This window comes from Syngnathus scovelli, chromosome 17 (assembly GCF_024217435.2).
Source record: "Syngnathus scovelli strain Florida chromosome 17, RoL_Ssco_1.2, whole genome shotgun sequence".
In the NCBI taxonomy this organism is placed as follows: domain Eukaryota; kingdom Metazoa; phylum Chordata; class Actinopteri; order Syngnathiformes; family Syngnathidae; genus Syngnathus; species Syngnathus scovelli.
This window is the reverse complement of record NC_090863.1, coordinates 6565590-6581753: the sequence shown is the minus strand read 5'-3', so window position 1 is coordinate 6581753 and position 16164 is coordinate 6565590. Positions and strand designations below refer to the sequence as shown.

The 16164-nt window shown below is 47.1% G+C and overlaps 1 protein-coding gene and 1 long non-coding RNA gene across 6 annotated transcripts in view; one reads left to right on the top strand and one right to left on the bottom strand.

Moving 5' to 3' along the window:
* cntnap3 (contactin associated protein family member 3) overlaps positions 1-16164 on the top strand; it is a 27231-nt gene extending 11067 nt beyond the window's left edge. Inside the window, exons 6-24 of one of the 5 annotated variants that reach the window (XM_049746656.2) lie at positions 528-703; positions 776-901; positions 2117-2390; positions 2464-2607; positions 2667-2841; positions 5449-5555; positions 6038-6157; positions 6231-6434; positions 6727-6889; positions 7187-7314; positions 7400-7570; positions 8507-8725; positions 9823-10062; positions 10436-10675; positions 11720-11853; positions 13394-13481; positions 14018-14236; positions 14457-14519; positions 14586-16164. In XM_049746656.2, the coding sequence (XP_049602613.1) occupies positions 528-703; positions 776-901; positions 2117-2390; positions 2464-2607; positions 2667-2841; positions 5449-5555; positions 6038-6157; positions 6231-6434; positions 6727-6889; positions 7187-7314; positions 7400-7570; positions 8507-8725; positions 9823-10062; positions 10436-10675; positions 11720-11853; positions 13394-13481; positions 14018-14236; positions 14457-14519; positions 14586-14782 (3188 nt within the window). In that variant the 3' untranslated portion in view covers positions 14783-16164. Of the gene's footprint in view, positions 1-527; positions 902-2116; positions 2391-2463; positions 2608-2666; positions 2842-5448; positions 5556-6037; positions 6158-6230; positions 6435-6726; positions 6890-7186; positions 7315-7399; positions 7571-8506; positions 8740-9822; positions 10063-10435; positions 10676-11719; positions 11854-13393; positions 13482-14017; positions 14237-14456; positions 14520-14585 lie in introns of those variants that run through there. The other 4 variants (XM_049746657.2, XM_049746654.2, XM_049746655.2 and 1 more) reach the window with 4 other exon arrangements.
* On the bottom strand, positions 71-2219 carry LOC125984652 (uncharacterized). The gene is made up of 2 exons (XR_007487020.2): positions 2095-2219; positions 71-921 (listed from the first exon to the last, which is right to left on the bottom strand). It is a non-coding gene; the product is annotated as an uncharacterized lncRNA (long non-coding RNA).

Genomic DNA, 16164 nt, shown 5'->3' with positions numbered 1-16164 from the left:
CGCTAATTTGGAGCCGCCGACGCTCATCCAAGATTTATAGCGTCTCACGTTTGGCACGAATGGCGGAATATTTGGCTTCGCATCTCAATTTTTAATCTTTTTGTGATGATGATGAAAATGAGATACGACAACCCGAGTTTAAATCTCCTGCTGGGAGATAACATTGCCTTCAGAATACACAAAACTTTTCTTGTAACTTTTTTGATGTCTTGTCAGAAAGCTGTGCTTCCATTTTGTCTTTTTTAGCACTCTAACCACACAGATTACAAATAGTCGACATGACAGATCATCCCCACCGAAGTGATTTATCACAAAAAGCGGTGCAACAGTTCAAGAATGAAAAGGACATCATATTCCACCAAAATTGAAGACCAAACAGCCGCCTCCTGAATGGTCACACTTTTTTGTCTCTGGTGGGGCACTGCCCCTAATGTTAAATTGGAGTTTCCAGAGAACCCCCTGTGAGATCCGGTGGGGTCTTACTGTAAAACCACCTTGACATCATGTGATTTTTTTTTTTCTCCTAGCATGGAGCTCCAGTCCCGGTTTTGGGCAGCTGGCCTCATTAGGCAGCCTCTTGGATGACCAACAGTGGCATCTGGTGGCCATGGAATGTCACGCCGCCCGGTGCAACCTCACTGTGGACCAGCATACAAAGATTGTGGACCTACCGCCACAGTTCCTCCACTGGCGCGTCCAACAGGTCCTCCAAAAACTCCTTGCCAGCATCTGTCTCTTTGTCACTCTGTTGTGTTTCACCTACTCCATCTTCCAGCTGAGTGTGGGGGGATTTCCCGACATTCCTGACGAGAGATTCCAAGGGTGCCTGGAGAACTTGGCGTACAACCGGCATAACCTGATTGCGATGGCCAGACAAGGCGACCGCCGAGCTACCGTGTCGGTCAGTTCACGACGGCGTTCCTAATAAGGTCAAACGTCAAACAGACGGACAGTGATGAGCTTCACATTTGTTCTAATTGGCTTCACATTTAGCCAGTAACATTTTAATAAATGATGGAGGTCCTTAAAAAATTCGCATGTCTCGTAATCAATCCTTGTGTAGATGGAGATTGTGGTGGGGCACTGCCCCATTGGCCCAATCATGCTAATTTGCCACTGATCTTAAGAACTGGATTCCCTCTTCAAGGTTTACAAAAAAAGAAAATAAGTTGCAAATTACTGCCCCGCTTCCACAAATCGTCAATTAATCGAGATGAATTGAAATGCTGTCAAGTAGGCACGCCAACGTAGCTCCTCTCTGTGGGTTACTTGAAAGCACCATCCATAATTCTAATACAAGTCCAAATATTCAGCACGATGTTAAATGTTTGTGTTTTTTGGTCGCCATCTCAGGGTCATTCAATAAATGGCGCCCTGCCGTCTGACTGCATCGATGTATAGATTGTTTGTCCTCTGTCGGCTTTTTATGAGAAATGAGGCGTGAGGGCAACGTCGTCGCTCAGCATATTGGCCACGAGGACCTCCCTTACGTTTTAAAATTCAGACGCACTGGGGAACATTTCGACTCGACGAATTCACACAAAAAAAAAATGATGAAAAGTAGAGGAAGAAAGTTGAGCTCTTTGCATGCTTGCTTAATGCTGCAATGGAGACTCTTTGAGTTTCTAAAGCACAAAGGCAATCTGTTTTACTTGTGTGTGTGTGTGTGTGTGTGTGCGTGTGTGTGTATGTGTGTGTGCGTGTGTGTGTATGTGTGGTGACTTTGCAAGTTTTTTTGCCCCCCCCATTAGGTGACTTTCCATGAGCCTCATGAAACTCGAATTCAGTCATTTGTGTGACTGCCTGCAGAATGCCAGGGACAATAAAAAAAACAGCGACCAAAAAAATAGCAATAATATAAATAGTGGATGATGACTCAAAAAAATAATAATGCCAGTTAATTGAAATCCGCTGAGCGTTGCCACTAGAAACAATTTGTCTTTCGTTTGACTTTGTTTCCCCCGTTTTGCTTTACTAATGCTATTGGCTGCTCACGGTTATGCTAATGTCGCGTTTAAGGAGACTCGCTGATGAGGACGACGGTGACCCCAAGTTACACGGACACGCCCCCCCGATTAATATTCATACTTTTACCATTTTATTTGACGTCTCCCAGGGCAATGTCACCTTCACGTGCTCCCACCAGACGCCGGCTGTGGCCGCCACCTTTCCCGGGCCCCGAGGCTTCCTCCAGTTGCCTGGGGCCACAACCCCAGTGCCTGCAGAGAGTGTTTCCCTTGGACTCCATTTCAGGACGTGGAACCGAGATGGGCTGCTGCTGACCTTCCGGCTCCCTCAGCGGGGCGGTGTTGTCTGGGTGTACCTGAGCGACGCCCGGCTCAGGCTGCTGGTACGGAAGGCTGACAGGGTACTGCTGGAGCTCAAGGCAGGTCAGTACCAAGCATGATGTAAAGCGGACAAAATGGAGAGTGATGCATTGAGCACTTAACTGGGACCTGTCAGGCTCCGGTCTGGATAATGGTCTGTGGCATTCGGTGGATCTGAAGTCCAGACGAGGACACCTCAGCATCTGCGTGGACAACGTAGACGTGGCTCAGGCCAGTCCTTCCTTCACCGTGGCCATCGAGGGGGACCTCTTCTTCGGCGGTAAGCGAACGTCGGCGACCCTCATGCGGGGTGGTACTCTCGATGTGGTCTCGTTGAAGGTTGTCCGGCGGACGACGACGGGCGGGAGGACTGCCGGAACCCTTTTGCCTCTTTCCAGGGTTGCCTTCGCCAGCTGACCTTGGAGCAGCAACAAGTGGATCTCATTCTGGTGCAGCAAAGAATGCTGGGAAACTATAGCGACCTCTTGATTGACATGTGCGGCATCATCGACAGGTAACGCCCAATTCAGCGTACCTGGCATTAACGTCACACGGACCGAATGATGCAGAACTAATCCTTTACTTTGCTCTGGCTGCTGAATTGTTGCTCAATTAATATCACGTTCACAATTATCAAAGCAGTCAGGTGTAAAAAAAGAAAAAAAAAAACCCACGCGTCTGGAAACGTGTCGGGAATAAAGAAGCCAACACTTAACGAAGCGAGCTGGCGTCCTTGCCGAGGTCACGGCGCCTTCCTTTTGCGTCCGTCGTGCTGTTCGCAGCCGTATGCTCGCTGATCGCGCTGATTGAATTGAACGCAAGTCAGGTGGAAAACGTCATTTTGCAACCAGGGGTCAGCGCGCTAGTCATGCTCCACGGCAGCTTATTATAGCGCCAAACCTCCGGTCTTGCAACTCCAGCGCGCCTGCTACAAAACATCACCCCCCCCCACCCCGAATTTCCATCTAGGGCGAATGAACAAAACGTTAAATTGAAACTCAAATTGAGTGGTCAGACTTCATTTTAAGGGTGAGAAGCAAGGCAAGCTTTTCGCAAATACAGTTTTGTAAAAAGTACCGTATTTTCCGGACTATAAGTCGCTCCGGAGTATAAGTCGCACCAGCCATAAAATGCCCCAAAAAGTGAAAAAAAACATATATAAGTCGCTCCGGAGTATAAGTCGCATTTTGGGGGCAATTTATTCGACAAAATCCCACACCAAAAACAGTCATGAACGAGCAACAACAGGCTAAACGATAGCAACAACAGGCTAAACGATAGGTATGCTAACGTGACAAACACAAACAAAGAGCTGAGAACGGGCCTGACGTAACATATAGAGTGATTAAGGACAACTATTACATGAATAACATGTTTATAAAACCATCAGTGTCACTCCAATTCATTAAATAGCAACAACAGGCTAAACGATAGGTATGCTAACGTGACAAACTCAAACAAAGAGCTGAGAACGGGCCTGACGTAACATATAGAGTGATTAAGGACAACTATTACATGAATAACATGTTTATAAAACCATCGGTGTCACTCCAATTCATTAAATCCATCGATCGTTCTTTGTCAACAATGGGTGCGCGCGACTGAGGGCGCTTGCACTTCAAAATATTCCACAGGCTCATATAACGATAGATAAACTATATTTCAAATAACTATAATATAAGCCAATAATATTATCAAACCATCCGTGCACTTTAAATCCATTAAATCCATCGGTCAAATTCCTCGTCCTTTGTCAACATCGCCGCGCGTGCGCCCTGACGTCAGCCTCGTCTTTATTCCACAGATCTAGTATATAACTATATTGTAGCGTTAACAAAGTACAAAGATAGACGTGGGTTTGGTATACGGCTCTTTATTAAACAAAACAAACTTCCAAGCGTGTGGCGGCGTGGACTTCCAGACACGAGAGCTCCATGGCATAGGACCGGGCGTGCGTAATGGCCATGTCCGAGCCCCGCGCACCGTTCAGCGGACAGCCACTCGGCCGAGCGTCGGCCCCCGACTCAGTAGAGACCGGGCGTGCGTAAAAGCCATAATAGTTTTTCAAACCTTCTATGTCACTCCAAATCCTTAATTCCTTCAAACTCTTTGTCCTCCGTGTCACTTAGAAATGATCACCGCTAATGATGGTAGTCCTTGTGTGGGCACGTTTGTATGTAAACAACCGGCGCGCCGCGCTACTGACGTCACTTGAAATAGTAATCCATTGGTACATCATGGTTCTCCAAACTTTCTTTCTGCTGCTCGATTACTGTTTTCAGCTGCATATTGTACAACTTGAAGTTTGTAACCTGCAAAATATGAGTTTCTTTTTGGTGTCATTTTTCTTAAGCCCACCCAGTTGATGAGTCACGGCCAACGGTAAAATTTAGAGCGCCCTCATCCAGTTTCGTCTGAAAATATAATTTTTTTTGGTTGTTTTATCAAAGTCAAAGTCTGCTTTATCGTCGATATATTTTTTTATATACTAAGACACACAAAGAGATTGAAATTACATTTCCACTATCCCTCGGTGAGATAGTACACATATGCATACAAGCAACACAAAAAAACCCCAAGAAGGCACTAACAATGAATAAATAAGAGTATTGAATAAATGATAAATAAACAAATAATAATAAATAATAATAATAAATATAAGAGGAGCAAAAATGGAGCAAGTGTACATACAGCAGACAGTGGACTTGGATATGGTGCTTTAAAGTGTTAATTGCTTTATTTGATGTTTTCTCTATTTTTTATGTTTTGAATATGTTCAAGATAAAGAAATAAAAGCATGTGAAGTGATCAACTATACTAAAAATAACATGGGAAGTGGTCAACTATACTTGTAAGTGATGTCTTAATGATCAAGTAAAAATTTGTGAAAAAAAAAACATATATAAGTCGCTCCTGAGTATAAGTCGCCCCCCCACCCAAACTATGAAAAAAACCGCGACTTATAGTCCGGAAATTACGGTAGTCAGTCAGCTTAGCATGCATGTTTTTGAAATGTGGGAGGAAACTTCACGCAGGAAGGCCAAAGCTGGCAAAACATTTTGCAACCCTACACAAAAAAAAGAAGCTTATCTATCGTATGTCTTTGTTTGTGTATTTTGAGGTGTTCTCCAAGTCGCTGCGAGCACGGCGGGCGCTGCACTCAATCCTGGACGCATTTCCATTGCAACTGCAGCGACAGTGGCTACAGCGGTGCCACCTGTCACAGCTGTGAGTCACTACGGGGACAGTCTCTTAAATAAAAAAATAAAAATAAATAAACAAGTGGCCCTGCAAGCTCAGCCCGAGTCAGCCCACTGCAACATTTCATCTGGATCAGATGGCGTATTTCTTTTAAGTTGCTTTGCTCAGCGACCCCCAAAAAAGATTAACCACCACCGACTCCTCAAGGTTGAAAAAAAAAAAAAAACATCCAAAAACTGACCCAAAACTAGAAAACATTTCTGAAAATACGTTTTTTAGCGACATGAAAGATTGTACGTCTTCTATGTTTGCAAAAATAACAAATAGCTTGGAGAAAACATAATTTCTGTTTCATAGTGTATCTTTCTAGACATTTTTCAACCTTGGGCGTGATTTTAGAGGATCCACTAAATTTGACAAATTTCCCCATCCCAAATATTACCTATAAGCTTCAGGCAAAAATTCAATTACCAAGCTTCTTTAAATGTCTCGACTGGCTTCCCTCCTAGCGGTGTACGAACAATCGTGCGAGGCGTACAAGCACAACGGCAACACGTCGGGCTATTTCTACATCGACGTGGACGGCAGCGGCCCCATCGGCCCGCAGCTGGTTTACTGCAACATGACAGGTGATGCGTGTTGGCATTGTTTGCGTCGCCAACACGCCAGTGCTCCTTTTTCTCGATCCTCCATTTTATCCAGCAGAGGAGAACACCTGGCTGGAGATCAGACACAACAACAGCGAGCTGACCCCCGTGAGGCCGTCTAGCGGCGAACATCAGCACCTCGTGCGACTGCACTACACCGCCAGCGAGGAGCAGCTGATAGCCGTCATCGGGCAGTCGGATCACTGCCAACAGGAGATGACCTACCGCTGCAGGAGGTCCCGCCTCCTCAATACTCCCGGTGAGGTCATCCTTTCTTGTTTAGTGGTCGCCATCTAACAAGAAGAGTGAGGAAAGAAAGGACCCAGACAAGATGAGTCAGGAGAGTCTAAAAGAGCACCCAACTGCAAGAGTGGAAAAAGCTGAGTCTGTAAAGAAGAATCAATTGGCTGAAAACAAGTGTCAGGGAAATAAGAAGAGCCCACAAGGGAGGATCTTGAAAAGAAAACAAAGAGTTAGAAAAAGAAGAGCCAGAAAAGAAATTCTTTCCCTGTGTGGGCTCAATAAAGGAATATCTTCTGTTCAACTTCCAGAGGGCTCCGCCTTGAGTTGGTGGCTTGGCGGTGCCGCTCCGGGCGGACGTCAGAATTACTGGGCTGGAGCAGAGCCCGGCAGCCGGCAGTGCGCGTGCGGCCTGCGGGGGGACTGCACCGACCCCAAGCTTTCCTGCAACTGCGACTCTGACGCCGCCGAATGGTAACAAAAGGCTTTTTCGACACTCACCGCATATCTCCACCTAAGCCGACATACATGTTTGATGACGACAGCTAGCATGTCGCTACATGTGCGTTTGCTCTTTGCAAGCTGCTGTTTTATTCAAGACGCGCTTAACCTTTCACCTCCGCTCAAATGTCTATTTCCAGTGGATAAATCTTTCAATATTTGATACAACGAGCTAGCTTTTGGAGCTAGCTTGGCTCGAATTAACGCAGAATACGTATGAATAAGAAAACTGTTGGCATATAACTGTCAAAATGATTTCCCCTCCGGCAGGGCTGAGGACTCGGGCTTGGTGACTGACAAGAAGAACCTCCCTGTGCGGTCCCTGGTACTGGGTGACACGCGGCGGCCTGGCTCGGAGGCCGCCTACCGGGTGGGGCCGCTACGTTGCCATGGCGACAGTAAGTCTAGTCGCCTATGCAAATGAATAAGTCATGCAGAGAGAGGATGCATCAATTCAGCACTGAAAAATGTTCCTCCCCTCAGAGAATTTCTGGAATGCCGCCTTCTTCGCTACGGAGACGTCTTACCTCCACTTCCCGACCTTCCACGGCGAGCTGAGCGCCGACATCTCCTTCCTGTTCAAGACGAGCGCTCCCTCTGGCGTCTTCCTGGAGAACCTGGGTATCAAGGACTTCATACGCATTGAGCTGAACTGTGAGTTGGTGCCCTATAAAATCAAAAATCAGAATCAAAACATTTCTGGGGGGGTCAATGCAATGATCATTGATTCATTCCATAGGATCATTTGAGTGTTTTGAGTTTGGTCACGGACCGAATCAAACCCGGATTTCAAGGCACCACTATATTGACAAATACTTTTGTGGCAATTAAGTGCTGGATTCCTCATTCATGTTTACAGTGTATCACCAAACATGCTCTCATCCGCCATACGAGACGAAAAGTAAGACGAGAAGAGATGGCTTTGACGAGCCTCGCGAAAGGGCCTTCTGGGTGTCATTTCGTTTGCATGAGAATGAGACGGTTGTTTACGACGCAAAACTTTGACGAGTCTGCGCACTTTCATTTGTGGTGCCGCCGCGGTCCACGAGGGAATGGAGGGGACAAACACAGCAGCTAATGTAGAGGCGCCCGGGGGAAATCACCAAGTTCCAGCTTGGCATACTGCCGCTCCTGGGCTCCTGAGAAACGGAGCGAGTCGCAATACTGTTTCATCTTCTCCTCCCGCCCGCCTGCCCGCCCGCCGCTGGCGTTCTGCTTGGCCAGCACTCTGCTAAATCTTTCAGGAGGCCGACACGCTCCGGCGGCACTCGGGCACACGGCGATCCATAACGGGCCCGAGGCAATTATATCAACAGCGCAAATGAAAGTGGTCACACAATACGGAAAAGCTTCTTCTTCTTTTTTTCAAGTGCCGGAGGCTCGGGCTGGTGCACTGATACCCGCCTCAATGCTTGCAGAAAGGAAGTCACGTGTCAGAAACAAAATTGAAGTAGCCCGAGGAGTCAACCCTGAGGGACTCCGTAGTAATAGAAAACTCAAACAATGGCTAGAGATGCTCATAGTAGATTCTACTCCGTGGCATTGGTTCCGAAATAAATGTAAGGGTCTCACCATGTTGTGCCCCACCAGCTCCCAGCCAGGTTCTGTTCTCCTTCGACGTGGGCAACGGTCCTCTGGAAGTTGCCGTGGACTCGAGCTCACCGCTCAACGACGAACGCTGGCATCGGGTTCGCGTGGAACGCAACGTGAAAGAGGCCTCGCTGCGATTGGACGACATGCCGGCTGCCACCTGCCGGGCGCCTGCCGACGGACACGTTCACTTGCAGCTCAACAGCCAGCTCTTCATCGGTGAGCCCGCCAAAGTGTGTACCGTGCTAAAAGTGGAAGGTTTTTCATGCATTTGGTCGTTAGCTTACCTTCATTAGCTCATGACCGTGCACGCTTGATGTGATTGTAATAGATGATTCTACCCTTTGTAATTAAAATGCCTGCATATGCGTGCTGTGCAATACTTGCACAAAACTTAACTGAAGCCCAACGTGGAAACGGGCATTTGATTGGAGGCCCCTGTGTTGGTTAGCATAGCGTCATTATCTCCCTAACCACAGAACAAATAAGTAAAATGCTCCGGTCAGCACGGCACACTAATAAACTTCCCAATGTGATTTATCCTTGCGAGGCTCTTAAAATAATCATTAATTGAACCAGCAGAGCCACGGGCGAAGTCATTAATCAGTCCGTCATGTAATTAGCCATTAACAAGCTACGACACAGCTTCATCAATACAGCCAGGGGTCTGTTTATCAAAACTTCGTCGACGCCGTTTGTTCATCTTCACAAAGCGAAATCCCCCGTTTAGGACTTATTGTTGTGCAAATCTCAGCACGCACGTCACTTCATGTCTGTCAACAAGCCAGCAAACAAGTGAGCAGATTGCGGCGGTAAATATTGATTTTTTAGCCACTAATGTGCTCAACTCCTTTACCTGAGCACTCTGGATTTGGTTTCCGGAGAGGATATGAAGCATCATTATTCATGGCCAACCTTGATCCCAGAGATTCTGCCAGAGTAGGAAAGGTTCCGTGCCACAGGAGTGATGAATTTCCTACCGTAAATTTCCCTCATGCTACACAAGTTAGAAAGAAATTAAAATCAGTCCTCCTGAAGTTCAAAGTAAGTGGTTGAAATAAGATTGTAAACATCCTAAAAAGTTGAAAAAAGGCTGCTGTAACTGTTGTGCAAAAGAGAACCTAGATATAAATCCTCCAGAAATTGCACGGCTGAAAACAAGATAAATACCTTCAAAGTTGCAGAGGTCCAAATAATTTTCTGTCACGGTTGAGGAGGAAGCGGTGTGCAGTCAAAGTCATTTGCCCTAAAGGAAACAAAAACAACATCATCAAATCATAAAGTAATCTCACACTAATGCTGATATGGCCGTCCAGGTGGGACGGCGTCTCGCCAGAAGGGTTTCCGCGGTTGCATCCGCTCACTGCAGCTCAATGGTGTCACCCTGGACCTGGAGGAGAGGGCACGCATCACGCCGGGCGTCCGGTCCGGCTGCCCGGGTCACTGCGACAGCTACGGAGCGCTGTGCCGCAACCACGGCCGCTGCGTGGAGCAGAACAATGGCTTCCGCTGCGACTGCCGCCAGTCGGCCTACGACGGAGTCTTCTGTCACGTCGGTAAGCATCCACTCGAGGAGAAATTGTACACCCAAAACCAGTTTTGCTTAGCAGGCTGAAATTCGGTGGGACTGTCGATCACGAGGAGACCCACAAAGTAAGGATCAAGAACAGGAAGTCAGCCATTTTGGTCAGAAATGACCATTTTAAGTTTATGTAGACCATCTCCAAGGTAGACTTTCGGCATAGACATTTTTTGATTGCTATCAAATTTCTCAACTGCCAGTTTGAGCGAAAAGAAATGTGGGGGGAATCTCTATCATAATTTGGACAAAGAAAAAAGTCTGGAAGGAGCCATGCTGTTAAGCGAACAGAAAGCTACCATTTTGGAAGCAGACAGATGGGCGACACTAAACCCGCGTCCTCTCTCCAGGAGTCTCGGCCGTCTTCAAGCCGACGACATCCGTCCGCTACGCCTTCCAGATGGAGGCCCTCGAGCGGGACGGCGGCAACGTCAGCGCAAAGCTGTCTGCACCGTCCTCCATCTTTTCCGACCTGAGCCTGAGAGCAGAGAACGTGTCGCTGAGCTTCCGAACCAGCCAGAGTCCCGCGTTGCTGCTCTACGTGTCGTCGCACCAGCGAGAGTACCTGGCGCTGCTCATCAACAAATATGGTGAGGAATGGTTTGGGTTTTTTACCATGGTGAAAATGGATTTTCAAGGACCCCAAATGCGACCTCCCAGAACTTGCTCAGTCACATCCAAGTTGGAACAAATTAACACTCCACCAGCTCCAACAGTGAACATAAAATACATGTCTTTGGCAACGACATGCACAAAAAGTCTGAAGGACGCATGTTGAAGCGCCAGATTGCCGTTGTGCTTCAAGCAGCCAATTCGCATTCAGTCGCATCCATTGGGAAATTGGAAAAATCAACGCGACACCAGTTCCGACAATCAACCCAAAATTGGGAGGACATGCCCAGCATAGCAAGGCGGATGAAAAGGTCTCAAGGACCCATGCTCGAAATTGGACATTTTGGTTTGAAGGCACCATTTTGCATTCGCTTCTATCTTGGACGCTTCATAAACATGAGCCCCCAACACCATGTTTGCAGATAAACTCCAAAATGGTGTCGCTATTTTGGGTAAATTTACAAGGCTTGCATTCAAACAGACAAGCACAAAGTTGACATGCAAAACAAACCAGCAATGCTAAATTGGCGGAGGTCCGTTTGTCTTTTTTAAAGCGGAGCCGAATCAAACGCTAGTAAAATAGCTCTAAATGCTAACGTGGCATGCTAAGTAGGCTATTAAAATCTTGGCGGGGTTCTCCAGGCGGTGTATTGTTTCATCCATTTGCCGTTATAAAAATAACCTCCTGGCCCGGCGCTGTTCTTTACCGGATTAATTAGCGCGTTTGAAAGCAGCTCTAAATAGTCCGTGTGAAGGACAATTCTTTTTTATCCCCACGCTGCCTCAAAGACCTCCGAACGTCTCCTCTTAACACCGGTGTAGTATTAGCAAAATTAATGACTGTTATTGATAGGCAATGAGCACTAATCCTCCTTAATACGCAAAGCTCCTCATTGAGATTCATCATTGGGATGAAAGATGCAACTTTGTAATATTAATAAGGGATGCCTGGGCAAGATAAAGAAGCTCCAGATTGTGTGTGTGTGTGTGTGTCACTTATTTTTGTGTGTGTCTGCATGCAGATAAGCTGGAAGTGCGCTACAAGCTCCATGGTGGCAAGGAAGGCCAAGTATTAAGGAGCCAAGCCAAGAGTTTAGCCGATGGAGATCTGCATACCGTCTTGGTCAGCCGAGTGCTGGATGCCGTTTCTCTGCAGGTAACAAACACAGATCATGTGACTCCCCCAAACTCACTCAGTTGCCCTTTGCTTGCTTTAAAAGCCACTAGCCTCTAACAGCAGTTTCTCAGATTGACGTAAAAATTGGTGGAATTATCTATCCTAACGGGGGGGGGGATCTTCTAATTGTCAGAAGATGAAACTCAAGGTGACCCTCTCCCGCCACATGAACATCTTGCCAATCACGGCTCCCGGGATTTTAAAACAGCTGCCACTCTTTTCATCGGGCAGATGCTACGCTAGCTTGTAGTAAGGACAAAAGTGTTGTCGTTGCTATGACAACCCTGGATCTTTGCTATTGATGGACCAGCCTAGGCACCTCTCCTGTTGCGTTAGCAGTAGCGTCATTGCTAACATTAAAAAAAATACAAATACGCAATTTTTTTGGAGATGAGATTTGGAAAAAAAAAAGTCAATTAGAAATTCGTAAACCACTTATTTTAATGATGCAATAACTAAATTGCAATTTTAATTGTATTATTGGTGAATAATTTAATTACAGGTATTTTCTTATTTAACTGTGCATTAGCTTAGTTGCTAACGCAGTTGATCCAACAAACTTCAAAGCGAACATACTGCTTGTCTCAAGACATGCATCTGTGAGTAAAGTTTTGGAAGTAAAAGATTCTGAAAGCGAGCTAGTCCGTTATTTCCCTCGTACAGTATGTACGTCTTTTTTTCTAGGAAACACTTCAATCGCTTGCTTGACATAAAAAAAGCTCCAGGGGTCGACCAGCTGACTCGGCGGCCGGCCGGCTGGCTGGCTCGCCCGTTTGAAGAAGAAACTTAAAAGATTTCTGTCAGGATTTAAGGCTTTAGCTCAACAAACGGTGTCAGACTTCTGACCAGGGGGAGTCTGCTGTGGGCTGCCCAGGGTCTGGCGCGGAGTTAAAAGTTCACCGTCCGTCTGTCTGACTGACTGACAGACTGAGCCTCTGCCACTTAGGTTCGGAGTGGCTATTTGAGGTTGATTTTTCCAGGGTCCTTCAAGGGCATTATCAAATTTGAGCTTTGCATACGGGACAGATGACGATCCTTAAATTGCACAAAATTTGAGTTTTTGTTTTGGCACGCGAGTGAAAAATGGCTGCCATAAAACAGGAACTTCCATAAGTAGAAAATAAGTTTGATTCCAACTCAAGCAAACTTAGACAACCCACCACCACACACTAGCAGAAATTGCACTAGCTTAAACCTCCAATTTATAAAAGCAGTCAAGTGATATTTGACACAAGTCAAACGTCAGTCAAAAGTTTTTTTTCCTGTTGCACGGCCTTAAACGTTTCAGACGGCCTTTGGCTCCCCTTTGCCGCTCATAAAAATCACCTCCAGTGGAGAACTTCATTGTATGCTTTATCATGTGAATTTCAAACTCTGCGGGGGTGCACTCTCCAGCTCCCACGGTTGACCGCTGAGAGCGAGCGATGAGCGACCTCGCTCGCGTTTCAAGTACGTCGTGAACAATAGAATCACTTTTGTCGCTATGAACGTCAAGCCATATTGCGTTTCTCTCTTTCAGATTGACCAGAGCGCCAGAGAAGAATTCAATTTGACGTCCGACAGCGAATTCAATGGCATCAAGTCATTGTTGCTCGGCAAAGTACAAGGTGAGGAGATACGTACACAAGACGGATGGGACTACATTTACAAATTGACGGATTTAATTATTTGAACGTGAGAAGTCTCAACAGCCGTGCAGGTGCGCACTTCTTGTCACGCCTCCAAGTGGCAGTCCAATAAATCTCGACCTGTCAATCAAACAAGTGGCCTGTTAAGGTCTAAAGTTCGCTAACATTTTCTCCTCAGCGTGCTTTCCACTTGTGTTATAACTGCTGCTGTCAAATTGTCATGGAGGAGAAGCAATGACAAAGTGGACTTTCTGTCGCTTGCCGCCAACGCCGTCATCCATCAGCACCTCAAATGGAGGCGCCAACTCGCCGGGTGGCTGGGCCATGATGGAGGGTTTGGGCTCGTGGGAGCTTTTAGGCCACACGTGTCACTCACACACAGTCGGGAAAGGGCGGGCCAACGCTGGTTTGCCAAACGCCACTTGCAAAATAGTCACGAGAATAAGCAAAGGCTGAGAGAATTCAGGAAAAAAGGGCAAAATGTCATCCAAATATTTTGTTCTCTATCTTGGCAGAGACAGACGAAGTGGATCCGGAGCTGGTCCGCTTGTCCTCGCTTGGCTTTAGCGGCTGTCTGGCGGCGGTTCGCTTTAATTCCCTCAGCCCCCTGAAGGAGGCGTTGCTCAGGCCGCACAGCGGCAGCGTGGACGTCAGCGGGCCTTTGCGCCGCTCCAACTGTGCCTCGCCGCCCGCGTCTGATCCCTACGCCGCGCAAAACACGCCACACCTGTCGGGTGAGAACGAAGAGCAGGCATCATGATGACCTCATCAAATTACGCGGCATCTGTCTTGTGCTGTCTTGCCTGCCGTCTGTCCAATTGGTCGGTTTATTTTCTGCCTGGCAGCTTTGTGCCCCATCAGACATCTGGGTTCTTTTGCAGTTGGCTTTTCCTTAACTTTTCCTCTTTTTTCTTCCTCTTTTCTTTCTCTTCTTCTTCGCTTCCTCGGCCGTAGACCCTTCTGGTTCCGGCCAGCCTTTAGTCAATTCCACGCGGGGTGACTCGGCGCTCATCGGAGGTTTGCATCCGTCGCCGACAGGCTTCGCGTTGACGCTTGTTCTTAATGCGTGACTCTTCCTGGCAGGTGTGATCGCCGCCATTGTCTTTGTGACGGTGGCTGGCCTGGCTGCGGCAGCCAAATTCCTGTACCGGCGGAAGGAGACGTATCGGAACCGGGAAGAGAAAAACGGCCAGCGAGAGGAAAGCCAGGACTCGGATTTTGATCACCAGACGGACTCCAGGAATGCCTCGGGCCACAACGCAAAGGAGTACTTCATTTAAAAATGCGACGAGGGGGCGCATGCCGACACCCTCATCAAAAACGCCGGGCGGCACGTGTAAATAGTTGGACACGCGTGTAAATAGTCAACAGTGTCAATGGTGGCTTTGTGTCTTTGTGTGCAAACGTTGGGAAACGGTCTTTCAACATGACGCGGATGATTCCAGCGTGTCGTGAAGGACGCGGCTAACATTGGGTGGCTGATGGCAGCTAATGCTGGCTGGCGGCGGCTAACGTGCCAAAGCAAGCACTCGCCACAAAGAAGACTCCACAGCTGGAAGAAATGGATTTGATGGATTCTTGCGTGACCGCTCAACAAATGTCATCTCAAAGAACATGTTTCCTGTTCTGGGCTTGTGCGCTTTTTTTTTTTTTTTTTTTGCAAACGCGTTTTGATTAAGAGTAAACATCGGCTCATCATACGTGGAAAAGGCGCCGCATGGAGATAAATGTATTTTGTCCATGACTGCAGTGAACAGCAGCGATGTTGCTCAGTGGATTCCGAAGAAGTCAAAGAACAAGTTTGGGGCGTTTGCTATTGCTTTTCTCAAACTTTTTTGAATCGAGCTATAATGAAAATCAAATGAATAGCCACAAAAAAAAAAAAAAAAAAAATCCTGATCTGATCATAACCATCAACACCCTCCACAAGACCCCCCATCTATCTATCCATCTGTCCATCTACCCACCTACCTAATCCATCTATCTATCTAAAAGTCGTTGGAGTGCTCGCAAAGCTTTGAAGCGTCTCCGAAGGAGGCCGCGACAGCATCTGTCTGCGTCTGCCGCTTGTTTTGCAAAAAATGGCTTTTGACGGCGACAAGAGTGACGTCTCGGGCGCTGGCGGACGTAATGAAGACGCGTTCCAGCGGAGCCAAGGCGAAAATGATGGACGGCACGGCAGCTGTTTGTCAGGCAGATGCCTTTTTAATGAGGAAACTCTGTACAACTTCAAAATGCATCTCCACGTTCCGCCAACAACTGACAACTTTTTCCCTTTTCCGCTGTTTTGATTTGTCTGCCTTCCCGCAGCTTCTCACGAGAGGTAGAAAAAAGACATAAGCGCCTGCCTGGCACAGTGTCGGTCGAGCAAAAGAAATGGGGGGTGGACTAAAGTATTGAGACACCGCCTTGACCTACTTATTGGCCCCGGCCGGGCGAACCATCAATTATAGGCCGCCCATCCCTAACCGAGATGCTGGGACACCCAATACGTTGCTTTTGTTCCATCACCTTGTGCTGATAATGTTGTTTGATGATGTCACTGAGTTTGAGTCAGCTGCTATATTCATGTCCCAAAATATTTGAAAAATGTCTTCATCTTGTTTTTGTTGACACACTGTTTAATGATATTAAGAGATGTTTTATAAATAACCACAATCCA